The 18,777-nt window shown below is 33.2% G+C and overlaps 1 protein-coding gene across 1 annotated transcript in view; it reads right to left on the reverse strand.

The window, feature by feature from the left end:
- Positions 1–670: 670 nt before the first annotated feature.
- The window catches only part of LOC144226834 (protein eyes shut homolog), a 160,674-nt gene continuing 142,567 nt past the window's right edge, over positions 671–18,777 (reverse strand). Inside the window, exons 7-8 of the mRNA XM_077758353.1 lie at positions 13,478–13,617; positions 671–847 (exon numbers count right to left, since the gene is read on the reverse strand). Coding sequence (XP_077614479.1) covers positions 671–847; positions 13,478–13,617 — 317 coding nt within the window. The remainder of the gene's footprint in view (positions 848–13,477; positions 13,618–18,777) is intronic.

Genomic DNA, 18,777 nt, shown 5'->3' on the forward strand with positions numbered 1-18,777 from the left:
TAGATATCTATATATGTACATAGATATAGATATATATATAGAGAGAGAGATCTCATAATATTACTGAGAGATAAAAAAAGAATGAAATTTTGCCATTTACAACAATGTGGATGGACCTAGAAGGTATAATGGTAAGAGAAACAAATCAGTGAGAGAAATACAAATACCATATTATCTTGCATATGGATTTTAAGAAACAAACAAAATAAAAAGCAGCAAACAACAACAGGGGCACCTGGGGGCTCAGTCAGTTAAGTTTCCGACTCTTGATTTCTGCTCAGGTCATGATCTCACAGTTCCTGAGTTTGAGCCCCATGTCAGACTCTGCGCTGACAGCCCAGAGCCTATTTGGAATTCTCTCTCTCTCCGTCTTCCCTTCTACCATCTTCTCTTTCTCTCAAAATAAATAAACAAACATTTTTTACAAAGGGACAAACAACACCACCACCCCCAACAAAACTCTTAAATATAGGGAATAAACTTGTGTTGGCCAGAAGGGAGGTGGGGGGAAGGGGACTTAGGTGAAATTCATAAACATAATTGAGTATACTTTTCTTGGTGAGTACTTAGAAATGTATAGAATTGTTGAATCATTTAAAAAAATCAATTATGGCTAATCAGTACAATTATAACTTTTTGATAATTAGATGATATGCTTTGTTCAAATAATTTATAAATACCTGGATCTATTAATTTCATCTTTATAAGTAACTTCATGTTGACACCCACTTTCTTGATAATCAGTTGTATTTTCCAGAGACATTTTGCCAGGCCATCTTGGTATACACAGACACCAATATCCCTTACTGCCTTCTTCAGTCAAACAATTGCATTCATTTGCATGCACCTATAAAATATTTTAAAAAAAGAGTTTTGCAAATGTCCATCACATGAAAATATTACAATCATCTCAAAGTTTGAATTTCATGCTTATTTTTATGTATTAAATTCATGTATTCCTTTAGCAAAGGTAAAATAAACTCAGTTTCGATTTATATCAAAATCAGTTTTAAAAAGCCATATTAAGTTTATTTATAACATGAATATATATTTTGTAAAAAGCAAAATAAATCAATATCAATTATCCAAATGTTTTAAAATATCTTAATGTAATTTGTAAACACTTTATAGATATAGCTTCCATGTTAACTGATATGGTGGAGATAGCGTTATACTGATAACCAGATCCATGGAAAACCTGTTTTCTGTATCCTTAGTTTTCTCTCCTTGAGTGACTTACTAGATTCACCTGACTATAACATTTTAATACATCCTTATTAAAAATGAATTTTAAAAAATCTTGAACACATCCTTATTTCATATATGCATGGAATTCATACTTTTGCCTGTTAAAAAATATATTTCATTTTAACCATTCCAGAGGTCTTCCACAAATATGTCCAGTGTATTTACCAAAAACGAGTATGTAAAATTTGTTGCCAGAGAAGTGAATCTCTTATGGACAGCTTTAATTCAGGCATACCTTTTCCAAAACTATGTTGTTTATATTTATTTCCCATCAATGGCTATAATGATTAGAAAATTAGTTTCATAGTCCTTTGGTGACAGATAAATGATTTATAAACATCTAGTCTCTGCTGGGTAAGAGTCAACTGAGAATCTGTTTCTCTATTTTTCTATTTGGAGCTCGAGTCACTTAACGGTTTTTAGTCTACTGGAAAGAAGACCATCTCTTTGACATGGATAGATACAATTTTTTTTTTCAAATGCTTTTACCCTTAGCCTATGGATAAAATATGAAATAAATCTCTAATCTTTCTCTATATTTGTCTGAATGTCTAAGGGTTTATACTTCAGAAAAAGATATTTATCCCTCACTGTTTGAATGTGTGATCATTTTCTATATGCAGAGGGTATTTGTTGTAAATTTTCTTAAATTAAAGAGGTCCTATTAGAATTAGCCTACAAAGTTAAAGTTAAATTAGCACTTACATGGCATAATTATTAGCAATTTATGACACTTTTATTATTCTCTCTCCATATATATGTATAATAATATATATGTATATACATATACACACATATTATTAGTTTTATTTTCTGAAATTTGTGATTGCACTTTATCCCCAATTACATTAGTGTGTAGTTATTTTAAAAAGAATGTTATAGCTTCATTACTTCAGTAAAATTATCAAGTTAGGAAATTAACTTTTATATGTTTTATAACCAAGAAATTTTATTAAAATTTGTCAAAGTTATAATATACTATATAAAAAATCCAATATACAAATTCTCCTCCTTCAACATGGCTAGAAAATACAAAATACTAAAACTTCAAATTACCCAGAAGTGGAATATACATAAACATAAGTGATTAATGATTTTATTTTTACTCCTTTTTGGTGTACTGTTTTGTAAAGATTGAATTGGACAGTTTAAATGTGCATGCCTTCCATTATCTTATTTACTTTTGAATCCTTTTAGTTGATTTGATTTAATTATGAAAGCAATGCAATTTAATTAATCTTATCCTAAAATCCAATTCCTCTTGTGCTTGGTACACACACACACATTTTAAAAACTTTCTTGTAATAAGCTTTACTTTCTTTTGTATTTTTCTTATTTTCTTAAAGTTTTTATTTCATTTCCAGCTGGTTAACATACAGCATTGTATTAGTTTCATGTGTACAATATAGTAGGAGGGGAGGATCCAAGATGGCAGAACAGCATGGAAGTTTTTTTTTCCATCTTACATCCATGAAATACAGCCAGATCAACACTAAACCATCCTGCACACCTAGAAAACTGATTTGAGGGGTAACATAACAATCTGCACAACCTGAACCACAGAACTCAGTAGGTACGTGGTATGGAGAGGTGAACTAGGGGAAAGAGAAACTGCGGAGGGCAGAGAATTATTTTCCTTCCAGAGAGAGGACAGAGGTGGGAGGAGAGTATGGGAAAAGCACCCACTCCCAAAAGCAGCTGGAGAGAAAGTGGAAAAGTGGAAACAGCCACAGGTCTTGGACTAACAACAGAGAAAGGAGAAAGGAGAGGGTTTAAATTCCATTAGACTCTATATGGAGCACAGTCTGAAACTCCACAGCTCAATACCTGGTGGTGCTGTGGTGGGAAGGGCAAAGCCCCAGGAGCAGGGTGGGATCCTGGAGATTCTAGGGCCACCTGGAGAGAAGATGTTCCACTGCTGGAAGGACATTTGGTAAGAGGCTGTGTGTCCACCCAGTCCCAGCAGACCCCAGAGAATACCTACATTCTCTGGTGCTGGTAAAAGGTCTTTAAGGGTGAAGTCTGGTCTCAGATGTGTGTTGTGATTTTTCATAATCCCTGAAAAGCTGCTGCTGCACAATTGCATGAGCTTTTTCTGGGGTTGGCAGCACCCAGCTGCAGTCTCTGGGCATCAGCAGCAGCATGGTCCTGTGAAGGTTCCTGGGTGTTGCTGGCACCTGGCCATTACTTGGGAAAGTCTCCCAAGAGTGTCAAAGCCACAGTCCCTCAGAAGTGAGGGAAACACAGTCACATCTGAAATAAAACTCAGGAGGGAGGTGGCACCTGGCAACCTGATGGCTTGGTCAAAGTGTAAAAGCAGGGAGTGGATGGAAGCTGGAAACAAAGGATAGGTTCCCGATTCCTGGTCAGGGAGAGCACAGAGTTCCCATACTAGAGACTGGGTAACTGGGTGATGCATTTTCAACCCTCTTGTGCATGTGCATACACACGTACAGGCACCAGAGCAATTCACCCCAGTAAGCTAAGCAGCACCGCGAATGGAGCCTGTACAGTAAGCTCTGCCCAATGGGGGGCGAACCTCGCTCTTCAGGAACCCCACAAATCACTCCACCTGATTAGTTTACAAATTATAAAGTGCTTCATAGTTTGATTTCTGGGGGAAAACGATATAATTTCAATTGTATTTCAGTCTGTTCGCTGGTCCATCTATTCAATTTTCTTTTTTTTTTTGTTTTGTTTATTTTCCTTTTCTTGAATACAGAAAGAGAAAAAAAATTTATTTTCAATTTTTATTAAAATATTTTTCTTAATTTTTTTCTACTAGTATTTTTTTACTATTTTGTAAATTTTTAAAATTCTATCTTACTTCCATCATTCCAATTTAATCTATTTCTTTTTCTCAAATTTCCAAACATTTTTCTTCTTTTTCCTTTTTTCCTCAAATTTATCTCTTTCCTTTCAATAACCAGATCACAGCACACCTAGTATCTAGCATCATTTATTTGATTTTGTGTGTGTGTTGTATTTAATTTTTTAATTTTAATTTTTTTACCTTATGAATTCCTTTTCTTCCCTCAAAATGATAAAATGAAACAATTCACCCCAAAAGAAAGAGCAGGAAGAAACTACAGCCAGGGACTTAACCCATGCAGATACAAGCAAGATGTCTGAACCAGAATTTAGAATCACAATAATAACAATACTAGCTGGTGTTGAAAATAGAGTAGAATCTTTTTCCGTGGAGATAAAAGAAGTAAAAGCTGGTCCAGATGAAATAAAATATGCTATAACTGAGCTTCAGTCTTGAATGGATGCCACGGTGGCAAAGTTGGGTGAGGCAGAGCAGTGAATCAGTGATATAGAGGAAAAAACTTATGGAGAATAATGAAGCAGAAAAAAGGAGACTAAAGCAAAAGAGCACGATTTAAAAATTAGAGAAATCAGTGACCCATTAAAAAGGAACAACATCGGAATCATAGGGTCCTAAAAGATGAATAGAGAGGGAAAGGGATAGAAGGCTTATGTGAGCAAATCATAGCGGAAAATTTTCCTGACCTGGGGAAAGACACAGACATCAAAATCCAGGAAGCACAGAGAATTCCCATTAGATTCAACAAAACCCACCCATCAACAAGGCATATCATAGTCAAATTCACAAAATATTCAGGCAAGAAAAGAATCATGAAAACAGCAGGGAAAAAAGTCTTTAGCCTACAAGAGAAGACAGATCAGGTTTGCAGCAGACCTGTCCATAGAAACTTGGCAGGCCAGAAAGGAGTGGCAGGATATATTCGATGTGTTGAATCAGAAACATATGCAGCCAAGAATTCTTTATCCAGCAAGGTTGTCATTCAAAATGAAAGAGATATTAAAAGTTTCCCTGACAAACAGAAATTAAAGGAGTTTGTGACCACTAAACAGCCTTGCAAGAAATTTTAAGGGGGACACTCTGAGGAGAGAAAAGACAGGAAAAAAAAAAAAAAAAAGNTTGAATCAGAAACATATGCAGCCAAGAATTCTTTATCCAGCAAGGTTGTCATTCAAAATGAAAGAGATATTAAAAGTTTCCCTGACAAACAGAAATTAAAGGAGTTTGTGACCACTAAACAGCCTTGCAAGAAATTTTAAGGGGGACACTCTGAGGAGAGAAAAGACAGGAAAAAAAAAAAAAAAAAGACCAAAAGCAACAAAGACTAGAAAGGACCAGAGAACAGCACCAGAAACTCTACAAGAAACATAATGGCAATAAACTCATGTCTTTCAGTACTCACTCTAAATGTCAATGGACTAAATGCTCCAATCTAAAGACATAGGGTAACAGAATGGATAAGAAAACAAGATCCATCTATATGCTGTCTGTCTACAAGAGACCCACTTTAGACTTAAAGACACCTTCAGATTGAAAGTAATGGTATGGAGAGCTATCTATCATGCTAATGGTTGACAAAAGAAAGCCAGAGTAGCCATACTTATATCAGACAATCTAGACTTTAAAATAAAGACTGTAACAAGAGATGAAGAAGGGCATTATATCATAATAAGGGGTCTATCCACAAAGAAGACCTAACAATTGTAAACATTTATGCTCCAAATGTGAGAGAACCCAAATATATAAATCAATTAATCACAAATATTAAGAAACTCATTGATAATAATACCATAATAGTAGGGGCCTTCAACACTCCACTTACAGCAATGGACAGATCATCTAAACAGAAAATCAACAAGGAAACAATGGCTTTCTTTGAATGACACACTGGACCAGATGAACTTAACAGATATATTCAGAACATTTCATCCTAAAACAGCAGAGCATACATTCTTCTCAAGTGTACGTGGAATGCTCTCCAGAATAGATCACATACTGGAAACCAAATCAGCCCTCAGCAAGTACAAAAGATCAAGAACATACTATGCATATTTTCATGCCACAACACTATGAAACATGAAATCAACCCCAAGGAAAAATTTGGATAGATAACAAATAATTGGAGTCTAAATTAATGAATGGGTTAAGCAAGAAGTTAAAGAGGAAATTAGAAAGTGCATGGAGGCAATGAAAATGATAACACCACAGCCCAAAACCTCTGGGATGTAGGAAAGGCAGTCAAAAGAAGGAAGTGCATAGCAATCCAGGCCTTCCTAAAAAAGGAAGAAAGGTCTCAGATATACAACCTAAACTTACGCCTTGACAAGCTGGAAAAAGAGCAGCAAATAAAACCCCAAACCATCAGAAGACAGGAAATGTGTACAATATGGTAACTTAACACTTCCATACATAGCCCTGTGTTCATTACAATAAACTCACCCCTAAATCATCATCACCTGTTTAGCCTATCCCCCCTACCCACCTCCTCTTTGGTAACCATCAGTTTGTTCTCTATAGTTAAGAATCTTTTGGGGGAGCCTGGGTGGCTCAGTTAGTTAAGCGACTGACTCCTGATTTCAGCTCAAGTTGATTTTGGCTTGGATCATGATCTCATGGTTCCTGAGATCCAGCCTAGCATGGGACTCTGCACTGAGAATGTGGAGCCTGTCTGGGATTCTCTCTCTGCCTCTCCCCGACTGCTCACATGCTCCCTTTTGAAAAGAAAAGAAAAGAAGAGAAGAGAAGAGAAGAGAAGAGAAGAGAAGAGAAGAGAAAAGAAGAGAAGAGAAAAGAAGAAAAGAAAAAAAAGAAAAGAAAAGAAATAAAATAAAGTGAGATAAGATAAAATAAAAAGATAAAATAAAATAAGTAAAATAAAATAAAATTAAAAGCATGCACAGTCCTATTAAAATTTCTTTTAGGGAGTAAATTATATTGGTTTTCAAAATAGAGGAAGACTAGGCAGCACAGTTAATGTAGTCCCTCAGCAAAGAGACATTTTATATGCTTACTCCATTCTTGCTATTCAGACTTTGACCCTATGTCTCTGACAGCAGCTCTGAACTCATTTTCTCCCCTTATAACTTCTGCCCCACCTTTCTATTTGGTTATGTTGTTTGTCTCAGGGGCCTAGTCAAAAGTACATATTTTGATCCATTTGGCTCATGCAAATTTTCTAAAAACTAATGATTCTCAAATATTTGGTTTATATAGCTTTTGCTTGTTTTCAACTTCTCCGTATAGTTTGGGATGATTCAATACAATATAAGAAGAAAATTAAATGCTACCAACTAAACACAATCAAAGCCTAGAGTCTGTGAATATTTGTGTATGCTTAATTCTCTATTTCTACTGAAAAATACAAAAGAATGCATATTTTACTGTTATGAAGAGAAAAATGTCATACACTAAGGAGTTATTTTTAGTTATTATAAATCTAAGTCACTAAATAATATATAATCAAACCTTAGAAAGAAAACAATGTTTTAATAACAAGGAATAATAGTGCAGAATTCAGATTATGACAAACTATTTTTTCCTATAAATATATACTTTTATTTTTTGCTTTATTTTCAAAATAAATTATTTTCAAAATAATTATTTCTGGGATTTAAGAAAATGTGAAAGAACTAAAGAATACTTGGGTAATGAAATTTCCTCAAAAATAATGTTAAAACAATACTCTCCTTTGTGTGAAGACTGTCATATGAACACCTAAATTATATTGAATGCTTTGTTTAAGACTCTTTTATTATATGTTGAAGATGATTAATTTTTCTTTATTGAAATTATTTACTATATCTAAACACCATCACNTAATTTGATATTTCAGTGAAATTTCTCACCTTTTCATATAGTCTAGTGTTCTAATAAAATTTTAATTTTCTATATTTAAATTCAAATGTAAGAAAAAGTCTCTCAGAAAATCTTATAATACAGTAAATTATATCAGTGAGTGCATACAAATTTGAATCTATGTTACACAACCAGGGAAAAGATTTATCAATTTTTGAATATGTAGAAAATCAAGAAATCTACTTAAAACAGTTTCTCAACCCTTTGAAATTTTGTGCAAAACATTGTGGTTGTGCCTATGTTGTTGTAAGTAAAATGTTTCTAGCCTTCATCAGATTTTCAATGGACTCTGATAAAAAAAGAAAGAATGGCTGAAATCTACTCATGTATGTGTAAGCTTAGAGTAACAGAAATTACTCTGGAAAGTTCAGCATTTACATGTATTAATATATGATTAGTATTATATTAATAAATTATATTATGATCAAATTATAATTTAATGATTAACTTATAATGATATTACAATTAGTAAGTATATTGATAGTCATTAATAATATTTGTAATTATACAAACACCTAATATTAAAAATGTACATAAAATAGAATAAGATTTTACTCTATTCTTGATAATTAAAGAATGTTTGTTTGATGACGACATGTAATACAGTCATAAATCTGGGCAATAGCTGATGTTTTCTTCCCAAGGAGAAAAGAAATAAAACAAAACTTATGGAAATTCTTTTTTTTTTTTTTAAAGAGAGAGAAAGAGCTCTGGTGTATACATGCAAGAGCAAGCAGAGGAGGGACACAGAGAGAGGGAGAGAGAGATACTTAAGCAGCCTCACACCTAGCATGGAGCCCTGTATGGGCTTTGTCCCACAAGAGTGAGCTCATGACCTGAGCCAAAATCAAGAGTTGGATGCTTAACCGACTGAGGCAGCTAGGTGTCCCAAAACCCACTGAAGTTCCTTTACGTGGGTTCATTATTACTGTTGTAGGCATCTATCACAATACTACATTCAAAATTAACTTTGGTTGGATGTAGTTTAAGCTACATGAAGAATATTCACAACATACCTCAAAAAAAAATGGTTTGTATATATAAGTAAATCACTAAATAATGCTATCATTGCATAGAAAAATCATATTTTTCTATGAATTATTTTTCTATTTCTGTATTATGTTATATAAAGTTATTTAGTAAAGAGATTCTAAAGGGAAAGTCTAAGACCTAAAAGACATATTTACCATTTTTTGTTCTTTGTTAATGAAATAGATCTGTAAAGAGACTTCACCCATAGGAGCAAGTGGCTTCTTTCTAAGAATTGTAGAATCCTGGATTCTTAGAAAAGTATTCATCAAAGTAAAAATTGCATGAAAGTTCAAAAAGCAAGAAAGACTTTATTCAAAACTGTTGAAAAAGAAGAGAGAGATGGAACTCAACTTTCCTGAAACAAGACAGGAAAGATCTTAAGTGCTGGTATTAGCTAGGGAAAAAGTACTGGAGAAAATTAAGGGAGAGATTGATGAATGAAATGTGTAAAGCACATTCATTGAGCTATCCTTGAGTTTGCAAGGGTTTTGGTTTGTTAGGAGGCTTTCGGTATTTGCTAGCTAGTCCCCATTGCAGTTAGGCTGCAGTTAGGAAAATATTGAAATAATTAAATTTGGGAAAAGTCTTTCTTATTACAACTTTTAGTGTCCCTCTGTCTCTTCCACATTATTTTAAAAGCATTCTCTGTCACCAGTAACTCATAATAATTTGTAATCTCATAACCTTTTTGTAAGAAGTGTGTAAAAAAAATAAGCTCACTTCTATTTATGTGCTTTCTTTCCAAAAGTGTTTGTATTTAAAAGGACATGTAGAGAGGACATTTTTTAACACAAAGAAAGGAAAAAAATACCTTTAGAATTTCAGTCTTTGATGATGAGAACTGAAGTGAACCAAATTTTTGTCCTATATTTACAAATACTGAGAAATATATATATATATATAGTAACTTACTCTTTGCTCGATGAAATACTTTTTCTTGAAAAGTATCACTATAAACCAACTAACATAAGTTATTTACCAAGCACAACAGTTTGTTCATCAATCTTACTTTAAGATCCTCTTCCCATTATGTCCAGTAGTACAAGGTTTTATTCATGAACTCTAACAGTCCTTACAAGTACTCCATCCCCTGCAAGGAAAGCTCTAGGGCATATTAACATCTTTTCATAAATTCTCCTTTCTGAGACACTAGTAAGACTGACTCTATTAGGTGATGTTTTCCATTATTGTGGTAAATCTAAGAGAATTGGTTTCTCTTGATGAACAGAACTGTCTGGTGGTCTTTTGGAGGATCAGCAGTGAACAAACACAAACTTATGCAAATATCTAATTAAAATACCCTCATTAACCAAGTTCACGATTCTAGACTACAAGTGGTGCACTATTCTGGGACCACTGGACATTTGTCTCTCCAACTGTGACAGTGACATAGGTATAGTATTGGGTCTAATTATTTTTATCACATTCCCAAATGCTATTTATTTTTTTTTCCTCTTAAGAATAAGAAAACAATTTAGTAATCCTTTGATTATGTGATCCAATTTGATCCAGAGAGAAAGGAGATTTCTTTCAACATCACTTCTTCTGCTGAGTCTGAATATGTCTATCATAAGAGGACAAGCATTGCTCCCACAATGTCATCATCCAGGTGACCTAAATAAACAATGAGTTCAGAAAGTCACAGGAATCTGTATTCCTTGAACAAATATTTCCTGAGTCAACTTTTCAAAATCTTGTAAAAAACTTTGTGTGGCTATCAGTTTGGACTGACTGTTTTTTGGTAGTTTTGGAGACATGACATTGAACAGGCACCTATGTTAAGTTTTCATGGGGCCTTCTCAGTTTCATAGGCTTCAACACCACACATCCCTCCCTTCATATTGTAAGTCAGGTACATGTCTCTGTAATTGCTATAATTTCTCAAAGGACAATCTGAAATTGCAGTGGTCACTCTGGGGAAATTTTGACATAAACAAGATTGTTCATTTGACAGATACATTAGAACGAAAAGAGAAAAACTCTCATGAGGAGAAATTCGTCCTGTGTGTCTAATAGAGAGATTACTCTGTTTAATGCACAAGAACCCCTCTTTCATTTTCATACTTCTGGGATTAATAAGTACTAGATTTTAATTATATGGTCATATGAAATTATAAGGATGTGAGTTATTGTTTAAACTATCTGGAATAATAACATGTGTGTGTGTATGTGTGTGAAAATGAGTTTTTTCTCCATTTAAGCGTCTACTGGTCTTTGAAGATAGAAGATAATTAACCTTTAACAACTAAGTCATAATTTTACATTTGCCTGAAGATAACTCCCTTCATTTCTTTATTTGTGCTCTTTCTTCCTTTCTTTTACTGTGAAATTTTTAAAATTAATTAGTCATAAATAAATTTTCTATCATTATATGTACATTCTAAGATTGTTGTTCAGATTAACAGTCAAAAATGAAAGGAAAAGGAAAATGATTAACTGTACCTCATTTATATGTTTTTCCTTTGCCAAAAATTTAACAAAGCAGAAAATGTGTACCTGGTGTGTAATATAATTAGTCTTTTAGATGAAAAGAAAATTACACCCTTAAGAGTTTGAGCATAAATTCAAAAGTCTTGATTTTTTAAATATATGAACACCGAGGTTCACTTATATTAAAAAGAGCTTATGTAATTTCCCAATAAATAAATTAATACTTAGGCATTTTAGATTGATTTAATATAACTTTTAAGAAACTGGTCTATCATTGTTTCTTTAGATTATTTATGATTATAAAAATATTAAATAGAAATAATTGAAATTTTAATAATGGATATCTTTTAAAAGGGTTTAGTATTATGAATTCTTATTGATTCTACTATGGCTATTTGTTTTTGTTTAGTTTTCTTTTTTTTTAATTTTATTTGAGAGAGAGTGAGAGAGACAGAGATAGAGAGAGAGCCCATGAGTAGGGGAGGGGGCAAAGGGAGAGACAGAATCTCAAGTAGGCTCCATGCTCAGTTCAGAGCCCGATGTGGGGCTCCATCCCACAACCTTGAGATCTTGACCTGAGCTGAAATCCAGAGTTGGAGGATCAACCAGCTGAGCTACCCAGGGTTCCCTGATTCTACCACGTTTATGTACTAGAATTTTTTACTGATGATACTACAAAACAAAAAAGCTTAACGTGATGGTGCAAATTGCAATTTCCAAATCTTTGGTTAACATTAAGACCTTACACTGACATTAAATTGAATAACAAATAATCATTGGACACCTGAACAATGTTTGCATAAGAAAAAAATAAATATACAAATATTAATCCCTGAATATAATTTTATTTTATGTTTTAAAGTTTATTTATTTATTTTGAGAGGGAAAGAGAATGAAAGAGAGCATGAGCAGTGTTGGGGCAGAGAGAGGGAGAGGGACAACTCCATACAGGCTCCTCACTGTCAGTGCAGAGCCCAACGAGGGGCTCAACAATCCACAAACTGTGAGATTATGACCTGAGATGAAACCAAGAGTTGGACATCTAACCAACTGAGCCACCCAGATGCCCCAAAGAGTCTCTAAATATAATTTTAAATTATCCGTTTCCTTACAGAATGAAAAATTGAGACATGAAAATGTTGTTAAATGATGTATATTTATGTTTATATATGTATATTTATGTTTATTTTGCCTAACATAAAAGTTGTCAAAGTTATATAAAATGTGTGATCATGAAAAAATAAAATAGCTAAAAGTTATTGGATTGCTATCTTTGTGTTTTCTCTTGAGTCTAAAAAAACTAATGTTACTTTATTTGAAGTTGGTAATTATTTTCTTTTTTTCAAGTTTATTAATTTATTTTGAGAGTCAGAGAGAGCATGCAAGCGGGGGAGGGGCAGAGAGAGAGGGGACAGAGGATTAGAAGCTGGCTCTGTGCTGAGAGCAGAGACCCTGATGCGGGGCTTGAACTCAAACAAAAAGGTGACATAATTATAACTGTTTGAAAGGCTTTAAACAGTAAGCAAATTGTAGCGTAAGTGGAACACAAAAAGACTAGAGATACAACGATAAAGCTCTTTATTACCTGTCTATATTGTAAATACAAAAAGTGGTAGGCAGTTAGTTAGGCGTGAGCAAGGAGGGATAAAGCAGATACTGACCATAGGCTAGCAGCCACCCCCTGAGAGTTAAGAACCACACCTTCAGAGCCTCCTCTAAGAGCTAACAGAACAAGAAAGACCCAGGCACAGAGCTGGCTCAAAAGCCACAGGAGGACATCCAAGAGCTGAGCATGTGCACAGAAGATGCAACTTGCCCTTACAGTGACAGCAAATTCTCATTAGAAACTCATACAATGCGTAAATAAATACAATTATAACAAAAGACACCATGGGCAGGCATGTGTGCAAAAGCCACGTTATATAACCACCAACTGTCCATCAAAAATCTCAATCCATATGAGGTTATATTTAAGCTACACACATCCTGAACACTAAATCTGAAAATTTAACCACTTTAGATTTTTTTTCCAATAAGAATATTATGATCTAAAGAGACAAATGAGGAACTATCTTATCTTACCTCCATTGTTCCCTGATATAGAAAACAAGATATATAATCATGATCTTCAGATGTGTTCACAGAGACAGCATCTTCAGTACAGTTTGCAGAGAGAAAGAAGTAGGTATCAACAGCCACTTCACATTTTTCATCTTCAGATTCTTTCAAAGAGATGAAAAATTAGATAATCTTTCATAAAATTAACTTTACACTAAATTAGTAAAGACAGTAGTCAGGGGTGCCTATGTGGCTCAGTCAGTTAAGCATCCAACTTCAGCTCAGGTCATCACCTCACAGTTTATGGGTTCTTCCCCATATTGGGCTCTGTGCTCATGGCTCAGAGCCTGAAGCCTGCTTCACATTCTGTGTCTCCCTCTCTTTCTGCCTCTCCCCTACTCACGCTCTGTCTCTCTCTGTGCCTCAAAAATAAATAAATAAATAAATGTTAAAAAAAACAAAGTTGTCAAATTACTTGGTAAGATCAATTTGAGAACACCTACCACAAAATAAGCTTCTATATGAATAGAATATTAAATTTGAAAAAGACCTAAGGTAGAATAAGGCCGAACTCTCATTTTTAAAGATGGACTGAGAGATAGAGCATCAAAACAAGACACAGCTTCCGCTTGTGTATTTTTAAATAATTAAGTGTCAAGTAAATTTCCAATTAATGATTATAAAGATAGTTTAATAAATATAAATATTATACATTTTGTATAAAATGCACTTTTATTCTTTATATGCTATAACTGCATAAGAAATCATTTCAAAAGATATTTGGAAAACATTCTTAAAATATTTATAATAGAAACATCATTAGCATTTCATCGTAGCCCTCTCATTAGAAAGAAGGGAGTGTGTTTGTGAGAGTGGGAGAGTGTCAGTATAGATATATACATACATACATACAGATACATATATAATTTAGCTACTTTGAACTCTGTTAGACATAATATCTGTGATACAGTAAAAAAAGACATTGTAAGAAAGCAAAACAATGTGACCTATATTCAAGTGGAAACAGTAAAAACAGATGACCCAGACATAGAATTGTATCAAGATTATAAAATATCTATGATAAATGTGTTGAAGTATCTATAGAAAAAGATTAATATAATTGGTAAACAGAGAATAGGGGAATGAGAGATTTAGAAACAAAATCTAAACAAACAGACAAACAAGATATCCCAGAATTGTGGAGAGAAAGGAACTAATTATGCTGGGATTAGAACCTACTATTTTTTAGTAATGATGTACTATTCTCAGGTACTGAAACAGCATTAGAGACTGGATATAGTTTCTTTTTAAACATAACTAACCTGCTAGTAGATAATATTCGTCCTTAGAATCCTAGCAAATAGTCCTGTTTTGAATTACTTATGGTTAACAAACCTAAAATCTTTTGTTTGTGAGGCATGACTTCCCAGGAAATATTATGTAGGCTATAGAATTTACAACTGAATTTTACAGTAGAGATGGTTCACAAGCTGAAATCTTCCTGCCATGTGAAAACTTAGACATCTCATATGTAACTCTGGATAAGAAGAAGCTAGGAAGCCTTGCAGAATGTTCCAAACATTTTCAACCTTACAAAGTAATTTAACTGCTAATAATTTTAAAATTATAAAAATTATTACTAAATTAGTCATAAAATAAATAAAATTTTCAGTGTTTTTCCTTATGGAAAGATATTCAAAAACTATTCAATTACTTCAGAACTTGTGCAATTATTCAGATTGTATATGTATTATTGAATCAGTTTGTCAACTAGTGTTTTTTTATGAATTTATGTATTTCATTTAAGTTGTCCAATTTATAGACACAGAATTTTCTATAATGATGTATCTGATTAAACATTTGGATTTGACTGAAACATCATCCCATCTTCTTCCCAAAGCCTCAAAATGGAGGTAACGGAAAATAAAACAAAAGTGCTAATTCACATAGAATGAGAAGGGAGGCAAAGGTGAGCAAATACTGTTTTTTGAGCCAATGTTTTCAGTAAATTTCAAGAAGCTGAAGAGATGGTGGGAATATAGTAACTAAATTAGCAGAATGGAAATAGTCTAAAGTCTAATTACAGGGCATACTTATAAAAAATCAAATTTTTCTACTTAACAGAAATCTTAAGATTTTTAGGACTTAAAGATGTCTGAGAAAGTAGTCCTGGGTTTCTGGCAAGAGGGTGATTAGTTAACATAGCTTTTCTCTCAAATCACAAATGCAGATAATTATTCTGACCCATCACTCACCTCCCTGCTGGCCCACAAGCAAATATTTCTCACTGTTAATTCTCAGGGGAAAAAGGATCTTCGAGGCTCCTGCCTCAAGGATACCAAGCTCATTAGGATTACCCCATTGAAGGGCCAGCTGTCAACTTGCAAACCTCTTATAGAGCTGCCACTTATCAAAAACCATGTTCACATGGTAAACTTTCAGTAAGTCTTATTAGGTCACTGCCATTAAGTATGATCATCCAACATTTGGCAGAAAGATGCCAAATAAGAAAGAACAAGCCATTTTTAAAAATATTTACAGAAATTGAGACACTGAATGGAAGAGAACATTTTAAAACAAATCAAAACTATACTATTCTTCGAGTTATAAAAAGTTATTTTATCTGTACAAAAGAACAGAATGTCATGGTAATTTACAACTTTAGATAGTAGTAAAAATGTCTAGAGAAGTACCAATATAATAAACACTAGTTCTCATATATTTAATTGGAAGAGTGCAGTAGAAAATAGGACAAAGCAAAAAGAAATGGAAAAGATAAGAAATTATGAGAAAATGTGATCAATTCTGGAGACGCAATATCAACCTTTTGGACTTAGAATTATAGAAATAGGAAACAGAAAAGAAGAATTATTAATGACATACTACAAAGACTACCTAAAAACTGGAAGACACATGCTTCCAAATAAAGGGTTTATCAAGTGCTTACACATGAACAAGAATACAATCATGAGAATGTAAATTGGTGCAGTGTATATATGATCCAGTAACTCCATGTCTGAATATTTATCTAAAGTTAACAAAAATACTAACTTAAAATGATATATGCATCCCCATGATCATTGAAGAATTATTTACAATAGCCAAGGCATGGAAGCAATTGATGTGTCCATCAGTGGATGAAAGGATAAACATGTGTGCTCATGCACAAACACACTCAACCATAAAAAAGAAGAAAATTGTGCTGTTTGCAATAACATCGATGGAACTTAAGGGCATTTGGCTAAGTTAAATAAGTCAGATACAGAAAGACAAAATACAGTATAATTTCACTTATGTGTGGAATCTAAGAGGGGAAACAAACAAACATACTCATAGAAATAGAGAACAAATTGGTGGTTGTCAGAAGAGGGGAGTAGTGGATGGGTGAAAGAGGTAAAGGTGATCAAAATGTAAAACCTACACTTATAAAATAAATAAGTCCTGGGGATGCAATCAATGTACAGCATGATGACTATAGGAAATCTTGTAAGTTCTCGTAACTATAAAATAATTATGTATGGCAATGGATGTTAACTAGACTTACTGTGGTGACTGTTTTGCAATATATACAAATATAGAATCATTATGTTCTACATCTGAAACTAATATAGTATTATATGTCACTTATATCTCACTTATAAAAATTTATAATCTGCAACATAAGTCTCAACACAGTGAAATTTCAGAACACTGAGGCAAGGGACATAGAAAAAGGCTTCCAGGGAGATAATTATAAGATGAATATAAAAAATTAGGGGCTCATTCAGTTAAGTTTCTAACTCTTGGTTTTATCGCAGGTCATGTTCTCACGGATCATGAGTTTGAGCCCTGCATGGGACTGTCAGTGCAGAGTCGGCTTGGGATTCTCCCTCTCTCTCTCTGCCCTTCCCCTGCTCACTTGCTTGCTCTCTCTCCCTTTCTCTCAAAAGAAAATATTTAAAATACATAAAAAAATCAAAAGGTGTCTTATTATATACACAATTGCACATTATTGCATGCCTTCCTTTCTTTTCCCTGTATCATATTTTTCATAGATTGTGATATAAGAACTAGGAGTATTGTATAATAATTTCTGTATCTGTGCTCATTCTTTTGCTCAATAGCCATTGATTCCAATTATAATCTTGGACATATATTACTTAGTATGTGGATAGGAAGCATGTGTGATGGGAATGCTAAGTCAAAAAGTATAAACATTTGTAATACTGATGGATATTGTAAAATTACCTTGCTCAGATTTTATAGTGATTCTACATTTCACATGCAATGCATAAAATCACTCAATTTTTTTTTTGCCAGATTTATTTATAAGGGAAAAATTATATATTTATTATGTTTTTAAAATTTGCTTTGTTTTCTGTATGAGTAAAGCTGAACACTTTCTCATACATTTAAGAATACTTTTTATGCCTCTGAACATTTTTTGTTTGTTTGCTGTTTGACTGCTTCTATGATGTCTTTCACAGATAATTTTGCTTGTATTGTAGTCAAGTGGCTAGTTTTTCTTCCTGACAACTGAATTTTGATTGGTAGCTATAAAAGTTCTTCCCCATCCAAATTTAAAAAGTAATTCTCCAATATTTTGCTGATATTTTTATCATGTAAATCTTCATATTTAAAACTTTATTGGTATGGATTTAACTCAGAGTAGGCTTAGTAAGATACAAATCAGACTTTTTTCCTCAGTTGATTATTGACTTGTTCAACCCCAATTGTTGAGTAATTCATATTTACCCTAATGATTGAGATGGAAATTTTATTAGATGTTAATTTTTCTTCATGAGTTGAATTTATATTTGGACATTAGACTTTGCATATTTTTGACTATCAGTGGAACTGCACCATGCTCTTCATGGACAGAGAAATAGCAGCAGGTATTTAACAAAAGACGTAAAAGTGGAGCAGTATGGTAGTAAAAGGGACTTTTGATCAAGATTGCTTTGGAGATTCACTATTTTCCATTCTCCAAATAATCATTATAAAATTTAAAAGTCATTTAAATGAGTAGATTATAATTAATATCTTATAATACTTTCTACCATAAATAAGAGCCACTACTCACAAAGAAAAAAGAGAGAATTTGAAGTACATATTGGTTTTTAAATACCAATTCACAACACAGCACTAATTATTCCCTTAGAAAAAAAGAATACTTCACTATCACATATTAAATGTTGTAAATGTGTGTTTTAAATGTGGTTAACTAAGCTGTAATCATCACAAGCTTTAAAAGGAAAGGTATTCAGGGAACTTATCTCTTTATTTCTGCTATGATTTCATCTTTTCTTAACCATAATTCATATCATCTTATTTCACTTCACAAC

The sequence above is a fragment of the Crocuta crocuta genome, unplaced genomic scaffold (assembly GCF_008692635.1).
Source record: "Crocuta crocuta isolate KB4526 unplaced genomic scaffold, BGI_CrCroc_1.0 scaffold33, whole genome shotgun sequence".
In the NCBI taxonomy this organism is placed as follows: domain Eukaryota; kingdom Metazoa; phylum Chordata; class Mammalia; order Carnivora; family Hyaenidae; genus Crocuta; species Crocuta crocuta.